General features: G+C 31.0%; 1 protein-coding gene across 3 annotated transcripts; it reads left to right on the forward strand.

Moving 5' to 3' along the window:
- Positions 1-3,865: 3,865 nt before the first annotated feature.
- On the forward strand, positions 3,866-21,094 carry LOC134725977 (protein FAM227A-like). 3 transcript variants are annotated; one of them, XM_063590319.1, is made up of 15 exons: positions 3,866-3,986; positions 7,523-7,693; positions 8,388-8,441; positions 8,907-8,980; positions 9,850-9,885; positions 10,770-10,883; positions 14,934-14,996; positions 15,210-15,350; positions 15,755-15,881; positions 16,187-16,291; positions 16,910-17,340; positions 17,546-17,703; positions 18,340-18,417; positions 18,923-19,070; positions 19,544-21,094. In XM_063590319.1, exons 1-15 carry the CDS (start codon positions 3,866-3,868, stop codon positions 19,616-19,618), a joined length of 1,896 nt encoding a protein of 631 aa, XP_063446389.1. In that variant the 3' UTR covers positions 19,619-21,094. The 3 variants fall into 3 exon arrangements, with proteins under 3 accessions (XP_063446389.1, XP_063446387.1, XP_063446388.1); XM_063590317.1 differs by lacking the exons at positions 18,340-18,417; positions 18,923-19,070; positions 19,544-21,094 and adding an exon at positions 12,337-12,354 and having other exon boundaries at positions 17,546-17,874; XM_063590318.1 differs by lacking the exons at positions 18,340-18,417; positions 18,923-19,070; positions 19,544-21,094 and adding an exon at positions 11,394-11,405 and having other exon boundaries at positions 17,546-17,873.
- Positions 21,095-21,528: the final 434 nt, after the last annotated feature.

Consider the following 21,528-nt stretch of genomic DNA (forward strand, 5'->3'; position numbering starts at 1 on the left):
AAATCTATGGCAGATCTTGTGGAAAGGGTACCGTATAACGTCACAATTGAATATACTGCCATATTACATTTTCGCCACAGATAACGATGGCGAAACCCATAGATTTGAACACCATTCAAGATAAAGATATTTCCCTGGCAACAATTTGCGGGTGGTTTAAAGGAAGATGTGACATATTATCCCGAAGATGGATCAAATGCCCTGTACTGGCCGAGTCAGGCGATGAATTATGGCACTGCTATTTTAAGTAACGCATATTTTAGAAAAAAGGATTTTTAGAGCCCTTTAGAGTTTGCTGTTCAGTGTGAGCAAAGGCTCCGTGTTGAAGGCCGTACCTTCACCTATACTGGTTTACTTATAAATTGTAACTTTGATGGACCATTGTCTCATTGGCACTCATACCACATCTTCCTATATCTAGTTTGTAGTAGTTTACTGTATACAGCTGGCAAAGTTACTATGATATATAAAATTACCAGACACAAATTTGATTTAAATCGTCAGCAAATAAAAAAAAGATGTATTAACGATATCGCTGAAATAAATATTATTTGAAAATTCAAACTGTTTAATTTTCTTGGCTGTTACTTTTTTAATTTTATTTTTTATAATTAGCGGCCTCCTGGTTTGTTATTATTCTGTCTTTGTTTTATTAGTTTGTTTAATGAATTCGTTAAACAGCTGGTACCATGCACAGATTAAAGGTCTGATCATGTTTAGTTTTTACAGAGCACATCATTTTAATCTTGAAGTCTGTATTAAGGCATATGCTTTTATCATTTATGATGTTATTTTGGTTGACCATTATGGAATGTTTATTTCACAAATATTTATAGACATGCTCCTGTTGTCGTATTTTTTCCACTTGCTTATGACAAGTCATTGGTAAACAATGTACTACATTGTTTTCCTTTTGCACAAAACTTGCCATATATTTGGAAACAACATAAATCCGCCATAGATTAGGAAATTACAAAACTTGCCATAGATTTGGGATGGCATGACGTCACATTTACCATAGATTAGGAATCTGCCATAGATTTGGAACCCACCATAGATTTGAGTCCTACATATTGACTTTAGGTTAATTTTAATCTACACTGCTACTTTTGCATAGGTACAAATCAAGTACTGTAAAATACAGATACATCTACATAAATATTACAATAATTTTAAAGTAACACAATTGTACTGAAAATTAAAATTAGAACTACAGTTTTTTGTACAAATATAGTACCTATGCAAAAGTAGCTGTGTAGGTTTAATACACATGGTTACAGTTTTCAAGAACATATGGAATGGAATCAAATGTTACAGGAATATTCAGGCTGTCCAACACTTGAAAATTTGTTTTGTGCTTTGCAACAAATTTTTTTCCCCAAAAAAAGGGGGGGGCGGGTCCCTGGCCCCCCTAAATCCGCCTCTGTATATTTACAACATTAGTTTTCTCCTTTTAATAGTTAGCTTTTGGGGCCATCAGACGTCGTTGCAAGACCTATATAAAGTTGTTAATTTCTTTTTCATATTGGTATCTGGTGGAGAGTTGTCTCATTGACAACCATGCCACTTGACTTTGTGTTTGTTAAGCCTACCTTTTGTATCAAAGGCGAGAAGGCGATCCTACATTTCTTTGTCGGCGGTGCTATGTCCACAAATGTTCACTCTTTGGTTAAAGTTTGTGGAATTTTAATAACTTTCTGAAACTGTTTTCGATTTCTACCAAACTTTGAAGGAAGCTTGTTTATGATGTAAAGAAAGTAACCATCCAGAATTAAATTTTGAAAAAAAGGTGCGTATTCCTTATTTTACTTATGATTAAATGGACTTCGTTTTTCTGCCAGCTATCATTTCATTAACTCTGGATTTTTATGATCTTTTATGCCCTACCTACTATAGTAGTCTGTCCCGCTTCAGGTCAAAGTGTTTGGTCAAGGTAGTTTTTTTATGAAGTTGAAGGCCTATCAATTTGAAACTTAGTTTATGATATGATCTTTTTAATATTAATGCCAAATTATAGTTTTAACTCCAAATTTCACAATCCATTGGACATATTAAATGATTGTGCGAGTGGGGCATCCGTGTACTGGGACACATTCTTGTTTTTTTAGTTTTTTTAATAACACTTAACTTACTATCCTGGATTCGTACATAACTTGGATAGACTCTAGATTATGACCAAATGCTAGTATCTAGAAGGATATTTTATGATAATTTATTTTCTGTTTTCCGTATATTAATTACTTTTAAATGGACTTTTTTCACATGACACAGGGTGCCTTAAAAGTTTGCTTTTATCAGATTCATCAAGGATTTGTATTGTAACTATACAAATCCATTAATTCATAATCACATATGGATTTTGACCACGACATAGACAAAATCAAAATATATATACAGTATCTATCAAAGACTGCGATTTTTTTAGAATCTTTTTTCCTTATTTTTTGTTGAGCCTACTATACATTTGAAAATACCTGTACCAAGTCAGGAATTTGACAGTTCTTGTCCCTTCGTTTTTAGATGTGTTTTGTTATTTGATTTTGCCATATGGACTTTCCGAATTGATTTTCTTCTAAGTTCAGATTTTTGGTGATTTTACTTTCTACTACATTTTGTGCTTACACTCTTTTACAACAGAAGTAGGCGGGACACTGGGTCAAAAAAGTAAAGAAAAATCAGAAAACTGGAATAAAATATACTACTTGTCTAGGGTACTGTCATAAGTACAATTACTACTGACAAGCCGCTTTTTCAGTGTTATAATTAAATAACTTAATTATGCATTCATGTTTTAGAACAAGAAAACTCTATAAAAGATGAAAATGACACAAATTAAATAATCATCGCTGACTCAAGAGTAACAAAGTTAAGAATCATAATACAACGGCCTGGTGACATGTGCACGTGTAAAGGAGCATTGCAGATAGAATGCAAATTAACTGTCACTAGATTCGAAGCGTTATTGAGATTCGTTAATAATCTTCAAAAATGTGTGCACAACAGAAACAAATAAATTGAAGGTTGCCATTTTACTAATCATATATAAATGAGGGGGAGGACAGGGGGTACCCTTCTCCCTCCTCCCTCCTCCCACCCCTTTTCTCCTTTCTCCTACCCCTCTTCTCCTTTCTCCTACCCCTCTTCTCCTTATTTTTTTTAATTTACCGGAAAAAAGAGTTATTTTATTTTTTCATATTTTTTTTTTTCTCCAACTTTTTCTCCTTTCTCCAAGCCTTCCTCTCCTTTTTCCTTTCTCACACCCTTTCTCCTTTTTCCTACCCCCTTTCTCCCTGTCTCCCTTACCCCTGTTCTCCCCCTCATAAATATCATGAGTCGAACAAGCCCATGGATGACATAAGACATAAAGCTTTATTTAGAGTCGGTATAAGCAAGCAATTACAAACATATGCTCTGAAGAGCTTTTAAAACCGACATAACAACAAATAAAACAAAACATACATATCGAGTCATGCACACAACATTAAACATATAAAGCAAGAGTTCAATCAGTATATAAACATGCAGCACAAAAGTTCTTTAAGCATCTTACAAGTTTAACACATACTGGTACATGCAATTATGAGATTAAAACACAAAAGTAATTAATACGCGTTAGTTTGTTATCAAACTGTGTATTAACCTTTCAATTTTAGAATAATAGAGTTCAAATATATCAATATTCATGTTCTATGTTATTGTCATTTTGACGTAAACGTTTTTAAACCAATGACACGATACGATTTATTTTTCGATTATCTCTGATATTTACTCATTTGATATGGTAGAGTTCCAACAGGTTCGAATAAGATCTTCCCAGCATATTAACATTGGTTTCCCTCCCCCTTACTTATATTCCCCTGACAAAATGGAGCGATTAAATAGAGTTGGCTCTCCAATAGACATTTGTGATGGAAATCTAGATTCAAAACCTGAGGTTTTAGCAAAAAAGAGAAAGCAAATCGAATCAATACAAAGAGCAAAGTCTCGTATCCTTTCCTTTGAACACGTATGTCATGCCATACTGTAGTCGGTTATTGTTTTTGCCTTTGGGGTTCAACACTGACAACAGGTTGGACTCTCTCTATGGTGATTATAACTGTATAGAGGGATAAACCTTCTATAGAGGGATAAAATTATCTCTCTATAGAGGGGTATTTTTGTTTAGACTGGATTTAAATCAAAACAGGGCAGAATGGCATTCTCTACTTATTATGGAAGTAACCTGCAACAGTTGATGCACCAATTGATGTAGTTAGTTTAATATGCACATGCCCAGTTTGCTGCTTATCCGACTAAATATAAAATCTATTGTCCACCATGATTGAAAGCTGTGATGATCAGGTAAATTCTACTCACTTAAAAACTAAATATAAAATCTATTGTCCACCATGATTGAAAGCTGTGATGATCAGGTAAATTCTACTCACTTAGAAATTCTCACTTATGCCTCACTGAACAGAATTTCTATTGTTAGATTTAACATGATTTTTAAAGGTCAACTATTCCTTTTGATGTTGATCAGGTGTTCAGATAGGTATACAATAGATATCAATTTTTGTCACTTTAGCAGAAAATGGGTTATCCCAATTTTTAGTAAAGTGCATATGTTGATGTGTGAGCCAAAATTTTTTCCTGTGAAAAAAGTTCCAGTGGACCTAATTTCACAGGAAATATGTTCTGGGAGAACTTTTTACACAGACAATTTCTATATAATTTGTTCCATCTATATGAAATAAGTTCCTCACTTTACCTGGTGAAATAAGTTCTGGGTTGGTGAAATTTGTTCCTTACCTAGTGAAATAAGTGCCATGTTTGTGAGATTTGTTCCTTACCTGGTGAAATAAGTTCTGGATTTGTGAGATTTGTTCCTCACCTGGTGAAATAAGTTCCTTGTCTATGAAATATGTTCCACTGGTTAAACAAGTTATCTTATATACTGAGCACTTGTCATCAGTCAGTTTAAAATCATTATAAAAAAAAATGTATTTAGTCTGTATTATATTGATAATGTAATAAATAAAAAGTGTAAACATCCAATTTTGATCATGTGGAGTTCAGCAAAAGTTAAATTACACTCTCAATTATAGTATTATAGTCATTCCCCAAAAAAAGGTATCATAGTTACAGATGAACATTTGTACTTTTAAAAAAAGGACAAAGTGACTGATCAAATAGGTTAAAAGACAAAGAAACAAAAGACACACTCTTTAAAAACTGTGCAATGACCATCGCTAAGTACATGTATGATAAAAACACCCATGATAGATCAACAGGAAACAAGGAGGTCGAATACCACATAAAGGATAAAACATAGATACAAATTATGATACATTATCATCGCTTTTATTTCTTATCTTCATCCTACAGTCATGCATTCAATTACAAATGTACCCCATGCAATCACAGTACTTATTTTTTATGTGAAATAGGTTTGAGCAGAACATTTTCATTGATTTCTATAAAATACCTTTGTTCAAAACTAATATCACAGGATCTTATTTCACCTTTTCTTTAAAATTTTAGTATTGGAACAAAACTCATGGTGCTGTAATTTTTGTTCCGGAACTTATTTCACACTTGTTTAAAAAATTAGTTCCGGAACAAATTTTTTAGTGCTGGAACATATTTTCTGTGACATAAGTTCGGGTAGAACATATTTTATATGAAATTTGTTCCGGCGGAACAAATGTAACGCCGGAACAAATATTTTGTTATATCTGTAATTTTTGTTCCGGAACTTATTTCACACTTGTTTAAAAAATTAGTTCCGGAACAAATTTTATAGTGCTGGAACATATTTTCTGTGACATAAGTTCCGGTAGAACATATTTTATATGAAATTTGTTCCGGTGGAACAAATGTAACGCCGGAACAAATATTTTGTTACAGATGCACATACTGCTAGAGATTATAGCCAATATAATTAGAAAATGCCATTCTGCCCTAATTTGCTTTAAATCCAGTGTAAACACAAATACCCCTCTGTAGAGGGATAATTTTATCCCTCTAAAGAAGGTTTATCCCTTTATACAGGTATAATCACCATCCAGGGGGTTTGTTCCCAACCTGTTCAATACACATTACACATTACATATGTGAAGAAACTACAAAAGAGGAAATGTACACAAGTGTTTACAGTGTCATTTGGGACACTTACTAAAGACTAAAGACTAATGAGGGGCGTAAAGGGGAGGTACCTGCACTGAAGAACGCAAAATAAAATTGCCATTTTACAATGAATTAACAATTGAAAATTTCATACACGCTGATCTTTTTATCAATTTCATGACACATGAAGAATAACGATCCTTTTTCATGGCGGAATGTGAAATAAAAAGGCAGCGTCTGCACGTACACGCATGTGGGTACAAATAGCAAAATTGCTGTGTTTAGGCTACGCATACCCACATCAGGTTTTATAATAAAATGCCATTGATCGGGAATAAAACGTGAAATATACACAGAATTTGTCCCAATTAGTGAATAATTTGATTAAAACTACTCAGAATATTTTTAAATATTTATATATTAAAGGTAAGTGATTTTTTTTATTTCAGTTTATAAATATTCTTAAAATACAAAAGAGAGATATAGGCCTACATTATGTACATGTGGGGAAGACATTTCATATATGTAACATGAAATTAAAACAGTCAAAACTTGATTGCAATGGAAGCAAAATTTTTGGTTGGTCACCTTTTGTTAAATACATTTTACTAAAAGATTATTTTAAATCTGAAATAGGTATTTTTCAAATTCAGTAGTTTAAATTTGCATTTACATTTTATAATAATATATTAATTTTTATCATGTTTTTCTGTTTTAATACAGGGACTGTACAGTTTAATTTTCCATCAGTGTGCATTTAATTTGCAATGATTATTATGTATCATTATTAAATAAATACAATTTGAAAATATCATTTTTCATACTCTTCACTCTTTCTACACGAAATCCCCATATTATCGATAATTTCCATTTATATTTCACGTTTCATTACCGAGCCGATGGCATTTTATAATAAAACCAGATGTGGGTACGCATTGCCTACACACAGCAATTTTGCTATTCATACCTGCATTCGGGTACGCACAGACACTGCCAAATAAAAACATGGGCAAAATACGTTGCACGAAAATAACCCCTTTAATACCACCCTCACAAAGGACTGGACTGACTGACAGGACCGAATAACAAGACCGAATGAAAAATGCTAATAACTTTTTCATTTCTCAAAGAATAAATTATAACTCTCAAATTTGAAATATAATAAGATTTCATCATTTTATGGATTAAAGGAAAAAAATCTCTTTAGAAGCCAATAGAAAATGTGACATTACCAACACTGATAATGACAGGACCAACATCGACAATGGCAGTACCAAAAACATAACCTAATAATCTTGGAAATAAATGGTACCAACCATGCCAACCTTCAAAAGCAATTAAGCGCTTCAAAATATATTAATTTGTATATTTATATTATTCATGTGAAAATGATTGTTCTCCTCAACTCCTATAGCATTTTTTATTGGCTCAATTGACCTTGTTAATAAAAGAATCAGTAAATTGGAAAGAAGATTTCAGAAATATACACAGCTTGTTGTAGAAAGTAGAGCTTCACAACATGAAGACATATCTGACACAGCTTCAGTTATCAGTGGAAAAGGAATGGACAGATACCATACAAAAGGTATATTATACAGTGTAACCTACCTGCAAAATATACCTAATCCAACACTGAGTATTTCAACATCATAATTTTACCGACACATGTTAATGGTCCCAAAGTATGCCTATCCCTACAGAAAACACCTGAGTATTATAATGTCACCCTGCTTAATCCTGGTTATAATTGCAATAATTTCAACTGACGTTTTGATTTTTTTTATATGAATTTAACAGGATTTTTCTCAATATCACGAAAAAATAAAATCACATTTTAGTCTGAAATGATTAAATTGCAATAACAAATGCATGCAATAATTATCTTCCTATATCTAATAATTTCTGAATTAACAAAACTCCGGGATGTCAGTGGCCAAGTGGTCAAAGTACTTCATCACTAGCCTGTCAACACTTAGGTTGTGAGCACATACACTGCATTGTGCATGCCTTTCCGATCTTAAATTAATTGACTAAGATTCCCAGTTTTCCTGTTGATGGTTCTCTCTAGCCACGTCATCTTTCTCCACCAATAAAATGTGGCCACTGTAATGTTGACAATTGGACTTCAAGCACCAAAGATCAATCAATCTTTATGATACAGAGATGAAATTGTTCTATGCAAGCCTATACCTATCTGTAGTTTTTTTGTTTTAACTCCATAACAATTTTTTTTTTTTTTGTAGAATACCAAAGTTTTTAATTTGAATATATCATTTCAGAAAAAGAAGCAAAGGAAATTAACAAATTTGCTGGATATTTCACAATGAAACAAAGTGAGTATGATAGTTAGATGATAAAACAAGCTGGGTCTTCAAACTACATGTAGGCTCTTCTTTTATACTTGAATTAAGATAAATGGATAAAGAGGCTGTGTTTAAACCTCAAAATTTTGTCTAAAAACAGACTAACCTGTGTATCTAGGATAATTTTAAGGCATAGCATGCTCTAGATAAATAAAATTCAAATGCATTTTATGTTTAAGAAAATGAAAATTTAACTGAATTATGCTGTGCACCTTTTATTAATATTTCTTCAACAGCTTTGACTTCGTAAATGTATGAAATTGTTAATTGTTTTAAATGAGAAATCAAACTCATTATCATTATCTTATATGATTGTTATCTGATTTGTCAATTACCCCTTGGTATGCTTGGTAAAAAATACTTTTACACAAAACCTCATTTAGCAGATTAATATTTTGTATACCTTAAAATAATATTTGTTTTGGTTATATTTAGCATTCCTGCCAGGTAGAAGTGAAAGGGTAAAGAATATAGCCAAAGTCAGCATGTCTCAAGGCAAAGTCAATACTGTAAGTTAATGATATACATGTATATAGCCAAAATCAACAGGTCTCAAAGTAAAATTAATACCTAAAGTTCTAAAATTGAATAGCCCAAGTCGGCTTTTTTTCAAAGTTAAAGTACTACCATTGGTTCTCAAATTATATAGCGGAAGTAAGTACATCTCGAAGTAAAATTACTTTTGTTTGTCTTCAAAATATATAGCCGAAGTCAGCATGTTTATATGAATTCAAAACCATAAGTTCTCATACTTTATCCAGGGATCCAATTGTCTCAAAGAAAATTATTACTGGAACTTATCACTCTATATAACGTTTTTAAAATACATAGATATGAAAAATAGGAACTTTTGGATATATTGTAAAGAAACATTGATCACCAGGTAAGAAAATCTGTCTGATTAAGGGTTGTATCATCTGAGGACTGGCTCCTGGTGTTTTTGGACAATTTAAATATATGACTTCTGACTATGATTATATTTTATGACCGTCCAGCTTGACCACTAGTATCTAAGTAGTGTATCTAACATACATGCAGGTTTCGATTGAACCTGTATGCATGAATTTCTCATTGACTTCAGATTTAGCCCATGATTTCATGAGATAGATCTGAAAATTTCTGTTTTTCCAATGAAGAATTTTCATGGATAGTTGTCTCATTGGCATCCACATCTCCAATCTAAACTTAAATGGCATAAGTTACTCTGATATTTACCTAGTCTATGTATTTTTTCTGAGATTTTCTTATAACACTAGTCTCCTTTATTCGTCTTTCAAAAATGAAAATCTTGTTTTGAAATAAAGATTTTTACAAAATTTCAAATTGTATTCACAATGGTTGTATTTTAGTTCTAACATTTTTCTTATTTTTTTTTCAGGTAAAAAAAGACACAGGAAAGCCTAAATTTGTAGAGGTACAGTATGAGTATAATATTGAAAAGGAGTAGGTTCAGTAAGACCCCTTTATGGCCCCAAAATATAGCAGTTTTACAAAATTGTTAAAATGTAAACTTTTAGTTATTTATTGGACAGAATAATGATTCTGCTACATAAATATGGGCTGTTTTTGACAATACAATGCACATATATTGGGTAATAGAACCATTAAGTCATGCTAAATTACTGAAATCTCCACAATTCTAGCATTTTAGTTAAATTTTAGACAGTTTCCGTGTAAAATGAAAGTGGCCGCATTTGTGTTCATCCTTAATATTGAAATGTAAGTTATATTTGATGATAATACATAACATATATAAAGGTTGTGGATGAACACGGATGCAGCCACTTTCATTTTTGACAAAAACCATCTGAAAAGTGGCATTTTTCGGCATATTTGGTAGATTTTTCATATTTAAGCTTAAATCGGATCGATTTTAATGACTAAATCAGTTAAAATCTTTTACATAAACTAATTGATTCAAATGAAATAGACACTTAAGATGAACTTGAAATTTGAAGCCAAAATTGGTCCTTAACGGACCTACTCCTTTGAACTTCATTTTAATGTCTTAGTCAAAACAACTGCATTATACTGCTTTTAAGATATTTTAAAGTTTACTACTCATCCCAACCCATTTTCAGATTCATTGTAATTGAAAATATGACATAAAATCACTAGGCCAAGCATACAATTATATGGACTTGTCAGCTAGCATTACCATATTGGTACTAAACAGTAAACATTTATCATAATTTGTTATGAACTATATCCCCCATTATTTTGATTGGGTTAATAATAATTGACATATAATATTTCTCTACAACTACATGTATAATAATCCCAATACACTGTCTACAGCTTTACCAGTATCCTGGGTATGATGGTATAGAGTTAACTCCCTTACCTGATGATATCCCAGCCATAGAAATGTTGAGGAAGGCAACAGAGGCTCAAATGGAACTGTACAAAAAGGTATATAGAATTGTTTAGAAAACATGTTCATATATTGAGAAATAAACATGATAGAGATCAAGTGAAGGAAAAGAGAACCCATTGCACAAAAAAGGAATGTGAAATTGTTATTAAAATATTTATGGGTAGGGAATTAAGGAAATTTCATAAAAAATAGAAACATGAAACCCTACACAAAATCATGAAACTTGAATCTCAGCTTTAATCTAGAAACTTTTGGTTTGAAAAATCAAGTTCCTGCAGAAAAAAGTGTAATTTATTCAGACTCATTATGTTTTTTTATCGTTATGTGCAACCTATTTATCGTAGAGTGGTTGTACCACACACAAATTAAGGCTTAGAAATAAGAATGTCTGCTTGCAATGATACTTGTACAGGAACTTAGAATAGATAATGTCACAGCAACAGTGACATCATGTACATAGAGAGCGGTAGTGGGAACCCCTCATGTGCAATTCTTAACACTATTCTTATAGAGTCAAAAATTCCCTAACAAAATTTTACATTTAGGGAGTATCACAGGTGAATATTAATATTTAATCTAAAAAATATTCCAGTTTATATAATCCTTCATAATGGTGAACAGAAAAATTGTTTGTTACAAATGTATTCATATTTTAAAGCAAATTGAGAGTTGTAGATTTGGAATGGGATGGGATCTAGAAAAAAATAGATTGTCAAACAATCTTTCACCTCACCAAGCTATGAAGTATTTCAATTATTACTGACATTTACTCCCCTCTTTCCAGCATGCACCCTGGATCCCTCCCCCTAATTTATGTGACATCTGCTAATTTATTGATCTGAAGTTCTGAGCTCATTTTTGCTCACCCAGAGGTAAATGTGTGCTAACTTTCACTATGGATAGAGAAGATCTGATGGAACAGAAATGTTAAGATGTTGATATCTAGATACAGTTCATTTACACTAATGGCTTATAAACTATAATAGTTCACTGCTACTTTAGTACTAGCAATCTTGATGTACATTTATTAAGATGCATATAAACTGTTCATTTGTATAAATATAAAATGTACACCCATAAACTGTATTCGTAAAGATATATAAACATAGTTAATATATATATCATTACAAATGAACAGTTTATATTCACCTTTGAAAATGGACATATTATATGCATCTCAACTGATATAAAGTTTATTTGCATCTATTAAAACAGATGTGCATTTAGATTTCTCCTACATTTAAATATAGCTGTGTAGGGTAAATCTGTAAACAACAAAAATTATCAGCATAAAAGTGAATTGAAGTCATAATTATATTCTTGTCTTTAATGCTTGAGAGTGACCATTGTTGAAGACGTTCAAGCAACAAAGGCTTGTCAAAGTCTCTAGTTAAATACTGATGAAAATATATGTAAATTGATTTTCTTTAAAAAAAAAATCAATGAAATGATCATATTTTATAATGATTTCTATGTTAACTTGAACAGAAAAGGGGATCAAATAAGGTAAAGTATCTATAAAGGGACATAACTCATAGTCATATATAAAGGGAGACAACATTTGGTTATTTATTTTCTGTAAGTTTTTGTTATATCTTATGAACAGTGACATGTTACTTATATCATAGGTATAATTTTTTTTATATGCAGTATTATGCAAGTGTTGCAATTTAATGAAAATCTCACATTTATTTTTTCTACAAATGTTCGTCAATTCTACATATTTTATTCCTGAGACTTGCTTTGATTCTTTCTTGTTCCAGTAGTAATTGCAAGTTTGTAGAACCATTGGCTCATTTCAATGAAATTCTGGATTAACTTTGGTTATATATAAAAAGGTTACTGTTCAGAAGAAAAACAATGTAATATATTCAGATATTCATTTCCATTATTTATACAATACTACCTTGGTGTGGCTTATTATATTAAATGATTTGTGTCATATGCATGCAATATCCCTTTATTTCATATTTAATATATTATTAACAGTGATTTGGAATGTTGTAACCTATATCATGAATATTTCATATAATATGATAGTTGGAAAATTGTTTATATTTTTTTGTACTTGCTTATGTCAACAGCTATGCAGGGCATTATGCATAGGTATTATGTAGGTAGCTACAAATACTTGGGTTAATGATTCCCTGTTTCAGCTTTCAGTTCAAATATTTAAATGATGGTTACCTTAAATGGACGACTGTTTTATGTTTAAGCACAAATTAAATGGAAATTCAGGATGAGAATATATTAATGTGATACAAGTACGAACCCTGCTTTGTACTGCTATCACAGATACACTGATCTGGATTTTAAACATGCAAATTCACATGGTAACAGTCTGCAGGAAGACATGACACCCTATGCATTGACTCAGACTATACTCCATAATGCTGGAATGCTTAGCAGAGAAGCAGCAAATACCAATTTAAAGGTCTTTTATTTGACCTGGCATATTTTCAAACTCATGACCTTCCCCACTCAAGGCAAACAAGCTGCCACGAGATAAACTTATGTTGGATCTTCACAGTATCATATTGTTACCTGACCTAACATGATACAATGCTTGGAAATAAGGTGCAAAGTATTTTATTCAAGTTGCTGTTAATACAGTAATATGTTTCTTTAAATCCTTTGAAATTAGGGTGGGCATCTCACTCATGCAAATTTTAAACTCCTTGGCTATTGGCTACACTTTTGGTCCATTTTAGTTTTATCCTCTCGTCAACATGTGTTCAAGTTTTGGATTTCAAATATTTTGACCTTGTGCCAGTACTGAAGAGAAATACATTTTCAAAATGCTTATCAGGTGCAGTAAAATTGGTACCATGAAATTTATTTAAGTTATTAAATCTACATTTAGTAGCTATTCTTGATTGTATTTGGTATGTAGATTTGTTTTGAAAGGAACATATGTCCATTCGACAATAAATTGCGTTAATTTTATATTGATATGGTCCCTTTGACAGGGTTTTTGGGTTAGGTTTATGTAACCAGGAACTGTGTCTAATAAGTCCACAATGTTTGGTATGTAGATTTGTGGTAATGTTATGTTTAGTTTGTATATATTGTTTGACTTGTCTCAGTTTCATGCTTCAAAGGTTTGGTAAATATATGTTTCCGTTTAAGAAATATGCATGTTTAAAAAATTATTAATCCCACCGTTTTTTTGCGCCTGTCCTAAGGCAGGAGCTTCTGGCCTTTGTTAGTCTTGTATGATGTTTAATTTTATATTAAATATAATTTTCGGGTTGAGTATGACGTCTATTATCATTGAACTAGTACACATTTTGTTTAGGGTCAGCTCGATAACTCCTCTGGGTACAGGATTTTCTAGCTGTATTGAAAACTTGTTGGTGGCTTTTGGCTGTTTTTCTGCTCTTTGGTTGGGTTTCTCTTTGACACATTCCCTATTTCCACACTCAATTTTATGTGTAAAATGTATATTTTTTTCTAGATTTGTTAATTGATTTAAATGTTTAATTACCTGATATAGATTATTGAATTTTATGAATGTGGTAGTTATCAGTATTTTCATAATTTTTAGCACATTATATGGGAGTTAGATGGGTTTATTTTTATTATTAATGTTGACTGTAATGGCTTCCATACCATACAAATGTGTGTGATGATGAATATTTATCATAAAGAAAAAAATGTAACTTTAAGATATGTCCTCTATTGAAGGGTTTAAGTAATAAATATGATATACTGCTCATGTGTCGATTAAGTACTTGTGAAGGGGTTTGAAAAGCAGTAGTTTTTTAAGGTACTCAAAGCAGTAAACACATTGTACAATTATTTTAACTTATTTTTAAGAAACAAATCTCATGAAATTTTCACACATCATTGGGATCGATGGAAGAAAACTCTGTGGTTTTTTTTCACAACTTTTTTCTTGTAATATTACAGAGATACATGCCTTTAAAAGTCATTTAAAAGACAATTTACCACATTTCACACACTAATTATAGTATGCTTGTATTGATTTTGTATTTTAAACTGTTCACTAAAATACATGTTTGAAATGGTGATATGTCATTGCTTTTTAACTTTTTATTGAGAATGACAATACATTTTTTCAGCCAGTTTACAAGCCATACTATGAGAAATGGTTTTATTGTGAAGCATCCCAAGCAGTATTTCAGGTGAGTAATGGTAGAATGATTCTTATTTTATTTCTTAAATTCTGCTCTCTCTAAGTAAATAAGACACACTTTACACATAGCAGATTTTATGTAATTTAGTTGAAAATTTTCAACCATATATTAATGAGTTTATCAACCTATCTTATACCAGTATATTGAAGACAAGTTATGGCTTTATCAACAGTTATATATAAGCTATTTTTATTTTGACAGGATTTGTTCTGGTACCTGTTCCTAGATAAATACCAGTCCAGTAAGAATTCTCAGGTTCGATTGTTTAACAGATGTGCACATAACTTTGTCAAACTGATGATGTATGTTAACCATCCAAGATTCAGAGATGTCTTTTTCACTGTAAGATTTATTTTAGATTTATGTTAAACATCCCAGATTTAGACATGTGTTTTTCACTGTAAGATTTATTTGATATTTAAGTCAATTCTTGTAAACCCTGTAGGCTTGGTTAAAAGACAATGTATTTATAGGGCAATTATTTTTTTAATATCAGATATCAATTTGTATATAAATTAGGAGATTAAGTTTGGATGCCAATAAGACCACTGCTCTACTAGAGACTAAAGAACATACAAAATGTAAACAGCTACATTTGTTCAACAATGAACAAAACCAGTAACATTTATTAAGCTGTATGTGGTAATAATAAAAAAAAAAATCCAGAATGTTTATGATTTATTCATCAGAATTATTCCAGTGTATAATGTTTTTAATTTGTGACCAAGCTCTTATTTATCTAACAGGATTATGCCAGTTTAATTTCCCAGGCTATCTATGCAGCATACTGCCACTCTTTCCCTGACTCATACAGACAGTTTGGGGAACAGTTTAAAGAAGATATAATCACACTAGTGTACGATTGGATAACAGGTTTGTTATAGAAATTCTATAATATTTCTATTATGGATGTGGCCTGTTATTTATTCTATAAAATATTTGAAAATAGCTAGAAATAAACTTTATTTGGCAAAGTAATTTGATAGTAGATATAAACACTAATATCATTTGCAGTTGGATAAGCATCTACTGCAAATCAATAAAGTATGTGTAAAAGTTGATCATTGGCTTAAATCTGTTCCAAAGGGAAAATTTGAATTATGAATTAACATTAACTGCTAGTAAGATTTATTTTTTTAGAACACCTAGTTCACATTATTTATGCCTCATTTTTACAGGTATAAAACCAGCCCCTAGATTATGGATGAAGTGGAACATGAGTAAGCTAGAACCTCCAGATATCAACATTAGGGAGGAGATGATCAACTCACAGAAGAAGAAATGTAAGTTTATGTTCAATAATGATGATTTTTTAAGATCAATCCCATTAAGTATTTTAAAAAGGAATTGACCTTACATCATAATTTTGAGTAATAAAGTTTTACTTATTTCCACATTTCTACAAACTTAAAAGAAGTAGAAATACAACATATTAAGCTGCATAAATGCCTTAAATGTCTATCAATGAAACAAACTGTCTGATTTCATTTTGTGTGAAGATCTTTTGCAGGATTACAAAATAAGGAGATATTATCTGACTGCCAATGAAACAACTATCTGCAAGAGGATAAACGATGTAGATATTTGAAACTTTATATTAACAAATAGCCTTCAACAATGAGCAAACCTAATACTGCATAGCATGCCTAGACAGGACAAAATGTATTATAATTCAAACCAGAACGTCCAAAGCATGTGTGTAAATGTAATAAACAAAAAGCAAATATGATGTACATTCAACAACAGCAACCTCTTAAGTACAGACTGTTAAAATGAAACAGGCTAATATAGAAGTCCATATTTCATTCATTTATATTTTATTCATTTAAAAAAATTATGAAAAATTTCACTTTGTAATGAAATATATTTTAATAATTAGATGATTATATTACTTTTTTTAGCATCTTCCAATATAAACTCGAGTTTCTTAGACAATCTGTTATCTACCAATTCACCTAGTCAGTACACCTCCACAACATCTCTCAACCAATCCATGTCTATGGCAAGTGGATTTGGTGGGAAAAGGAGACGTGGAATCCACAGAAAGAGGAGCTCAATTGCATCCACATCGTCCAAGATTAAAAACTCTGGATCTGCCAGCTCATCAAGAGATGGATCAACTGTTGACTTCTCCTCTGACTCCATGAAATCTTCTCCTGGAAAGCATAAGCCAAAACAGAGACCAGTGGATCCAAGGAAACTAATGGATGCCTTGACACCTATAAGGGAGACTACTCTAGAAGATATGTATGAAAAACATGATACTAAGACCTCTACATCACATTCTGCTGTGAAAGTTCCATCAAAGCTGTCTGAGAGGATGGTTCAGGAGGTAGAGGCATAAAATTATTATAACCATGTTTGGAAAAGATAATCTTTTCTAAAAAGAAATTCACCATTCAGCATTTTGTAAATATAATAGGTTTTTTTGGTCAATATTGATAAGATGCAATTCAGCTTATCTAGAAAATATAAAGTACAATGGAATAATAAATCATTTTTTTAAAGTATTTTTGATATGTTGTTTTCTTTTTCAGTCCCATCCAGCGTGTGTTGGTCCTACATTCAGTCGATGTTCTTTCAACATAAATGGCCAGAGTCCCTTACTGTCACATTATATGTATATGAAGCACCTACAGTATGACAGTGGACAAAATGTCAGAGTGACCAGGACAGAAATGGAAAATCTACCTCCATATCCTTTTGATAAGATGATTATGCAAAAGAGAAAACTAATCTTAGTGATGCTTTTATTTGTTTTTAGTTATGTTACTTATCATATAGAAAATGGGGTAATTTTCACATAGAAAAAAAGATTATGGTGTTTCAATTCCTAACAGGTAATCACCACATGAATAGAATAAAAAAGCAAAGGCACTTTTATTGCTATTCTGCATCAGAAATTCACAGTAAAGTCTTTAGCATTAGCAAAACTCTATGAAAAAAAACACAGCAATTTCACTAAATAGCATGAAATCTCAAGTCTCGTCCCATAGAGGTCACTTTCTATGGGTTTTTGTAAGTCCCTAATAAATTTAACCTGATTTAGGAGACTTCATACATATAAGGAATGACACCCACACAATCATTTGTTAATTTTAACATCTGCTTATTATACTTCTACTGTAGGTTAATTTTGTTTGTGTATCAATCTAGACTTCGTTCTGTGGGTTGGGTCAATACAAAATTAAAGTCACCAAAATTCTTATAAAAAAATTCTTGCATATATTGTATCAGATAAATGAACCATCCTCTGTGTTTGTCTCCTCTTTTATGAAACATATTGTGTCTACCAGAAGTCTCCAAGTATATTTTTCCTTAACCTGCCTACATTAGATACACCAACCTATAGAGAAGTTATCAAGGAATCCTTTAAGAATGTGAGGAATATGCAGAGACAATACGAGGTGTAAGTACCTTATTCAAATGAAATCTGAAATATATTTTCAGGTGTATCATAGATACAGAAAATAGAACTTGAAAATGTGGCCTGTATTCCAACAAATATATAAACTCAGAAAATATGTATTTGATTTTCAACGAAAGCATTTACCTAAAAATATGCAAACTCAGTTGTGAAGAATATTATTTTAAAATACACAGAATAAGCAAAACGTTTTTATAAGTGGTTGTCAAGTTTCATCATGTCATGCAATAAATCAGGACACAAATAAAAACAGAGTAACTGTTCATGTTTGAATTATTTGTTATTTGATAAATGTTGCAGAGATGTTAAATTCAGCACTTTCGTCTATTAGAAAAAAAATTATCTGCTTTGTAGAAAAGTTTTAAGTTATACATTTGTACCGAAGAATGTGCTATAAACAAATCTCTTGTAAACTTCAAAAAACTTGTGTGTGGAACATTTATATTACATTTCTATTGAAACTGTATAATTTGTATTTGTTTTATAGGTTTTATGAGAAGAGTTCGAAGGAGAATCGTGCTTCTTTAAAGAAACATAGACTTTTGAAGAAGGAGTATGAACTAAAGGAAAGTGCTTTGTTGGCTGATCCAAAACAAGTTAAAAAACTGGTGGAACTTATATTATTGGATCTTGATGTGAGTATAGATATAAAAAGGGGGGAATTCAGGGAGAAATTTTATTCTAAGAGAGGATGCATATAATGATTAGGTTAGATTAGAAAAGATTTCCTTAGATAATAAATAAAATATATTTAAATCCTTAACTTTGTGACAAAATAATTGCAATTCTGGATTTTTTAGAAAAATGGTGTTAGTGTTAGGTACTTCATTAAATATTAATTTCAGAAGTTTCACTTTTTTCTACATTAATTTCTTTGTGCAGTTTTTATAGCATCCTTATAAATGATGTGTGGGCAAATTATAATATCTTAAACAGAGATATTCTTCCTTTGTTAACATTAGATTTAGGGTTTTCTTGACATATTTTCAAGAAAGGGCTATGTAATACATGTATGTATAAGATTGAATTTTAAGATAGTTTTTATTTGTCTGTCAATAAAACAAGAATCTGAGAAAGTATTATTCATGACAATTATTTTGTTTTTTAGACTGATGATGAAAACACAACATCAGGGGCTGACGAGGCATTAGAATTAGCAATGAAATCAGTTCAGGTTGCTTAGTGCAGAGGATGAGGCATTAGAATTAGCAATGAAATATGTAATGGTGGCATAATACAGTCATATAAAACCTGTATAAAATTAGGTATGAAGTCTGTTATTGTGGTATACTGAATACATATTCACTATGATGAGAAACAATGGAGTATATTCAAATTATAGACTTTGTAAATTGTAAAACATTGAATGGTTTTACTGACAATATTGTAGTCATACCATTATATGAAAAATCATATGTACCTTAAAGTTAATCTCAACTGTTTGACACTTTTTTAACAATACACTTTACATAAAGTTTTGCATTTTTTTATGCACAATTTACAGAAAATATTTTTTGTCTTCAATATTAGTGAAATTTTTATTTTCAAATATATTACTTTTTTAGATATCTGTTTTCTATATAAATTTATTTTTTTAATATTTATGCTGTTAGATGTATTAAAGTGATATTTGATTTTGTTATAAATGGTTGTGTTAGTTCTTAATATTGCTTGGTAGAATCAATCAGTTTAGGTTTTTATTTCTTCTAACTGAGATCATCTCTTGTCATATTTTTGTTTGATCAGTTTGATAAAAATATTTCTCTTCACTAGTGAAAAATCTGTTCTTGGAAAATGATTGGTCGAAATTTAAGTATGATGTCAAATTTTCTTGTTTTTTTTTTAAACATGACATCACGAAAAAGGTGACCATGCCTGATGACCTTACATCAAAAGTACACAACTTTCCACAAATCTTTGCAAAGGAAGTAAAAAAACGCATTAAAGAAACAAATTCCACCACTAAAACTTGTGTATTATGATATATTTTCCCCTCTCAACAGTTACATTTGAATTATTAAAAAAGCTCTGCTCAGCAAGTCTGCGCTTTAAAGATTCAAATTTGACAGTCTTGAGTGGAGAAATATTGTAACACACTTGTTGCAGTGGTGAAAATTATATTTATCATAATCTATAAGTGCAAGTCATAAAAGAAAGTTACTTCACTGAACTGTAGTTCAAGTTATCAGTGTCAGATTTATTGATTGATGATTTGGTATCTGATGTCAAGTATCTTGTAGTGATATTTAAATTTGATATATGATAGTTCTGTTGTTATTTCAATGTTGGTATAACATTTAGTGAAGGAAATAAGAGATAGAAAATAGAAAGCAAGCTACTAAATCTAGAAGATGTTTTTTTTATTCAAATTAAATTGAGCAATATTGTAAGATGCTTTATATTATATCCAGAGCAATCAGATTTGAGAGTGAGAGAGATATTGTTCTAATTGTATGGTGATAAGCTATTTAAAAAAACTATTTTTATATTGTTTGTTAAAAATGTTTGGTTATATTATGTTGTTAGCCTTGAAAACAATTATTTTGTATCCTTTTTTGTTTTGTTTTTTTGTATAACAAATATATTAACTTTTAATAATTGATTTATATTTGGCTGTTACTGACTGTGATACATTGTACAATAAATTGTTGTTTTATTATCTATTACTTAATTTTATTATACTTCACGTTAAAATGCAATATTTTGATTGGCTTATATGAGGGTGTCAATTTTCTCTATCACATGGGTGAGCGGGTGACAACGTAAATAGTACCCTCTCGTCCAGATCAATAAAAAATCAAGGACAATGAATATCAGTAATGTTGTTATGGACGTGGCGTCTAAGAAAATACTTTTAAAATAAAATTAATCTGTTTAAAGACAATAATGATAGGACATTCAGTATAATAAATTAAATAACACATACATGAGAGGGAATAGATTAGATTTGTACCCCTCAAAAAGGCATGGTCAACCTTGGCTTTGCCGCGGTGGACAATGTTTTCTCCAGGTAACAATTTGCTCTTTCACCCTCTCAGCCATGTGCTATTTATATAAAGAAATGAGTTAATTGCTTTGAAATCTAGCTAAAAG

The sequence above is a fragment of the Mytilus trossulus genome, chromosome 7 (assembly GCF_036588685.1).
Source record: "Mytilus trossulus isolate FHL-02 chromosome 7, PNRI_Mtr1.1.1.hap1, whole genome shotgun sequence".
NCBI classification, from domain to species: Eukaryota; Metazoa; Mollusca; class Bivalvia; order Mytilida; family Mytilidae; genus Mytilus; species Mytilus trossulus.

Bases quoted from the DNA above. Each gene is read 5' to 3' on its own strand.
- LOC134725977 (XM_063590319.1), top strand. From the start codon at position 3,866: ATGGAGCGATTAAATAGAGTTGGCTCTCCAATAGACATTTGTGATGGA. The intron at 14,997-15,209 runs GTGAGTAATGGT...TTATTTTGACAG, and splicing joins CATCCCAAGCAGTATTTCAG to GATTTGTTCTGGTACCTGTT. The intron at 19,071-19,543 runs GTGAGTATAGAT...TTTGTTTTTTAG, and splicing joins TTATATTATTGGATCTTGAT to ACTGATGATGAAAACACAAC.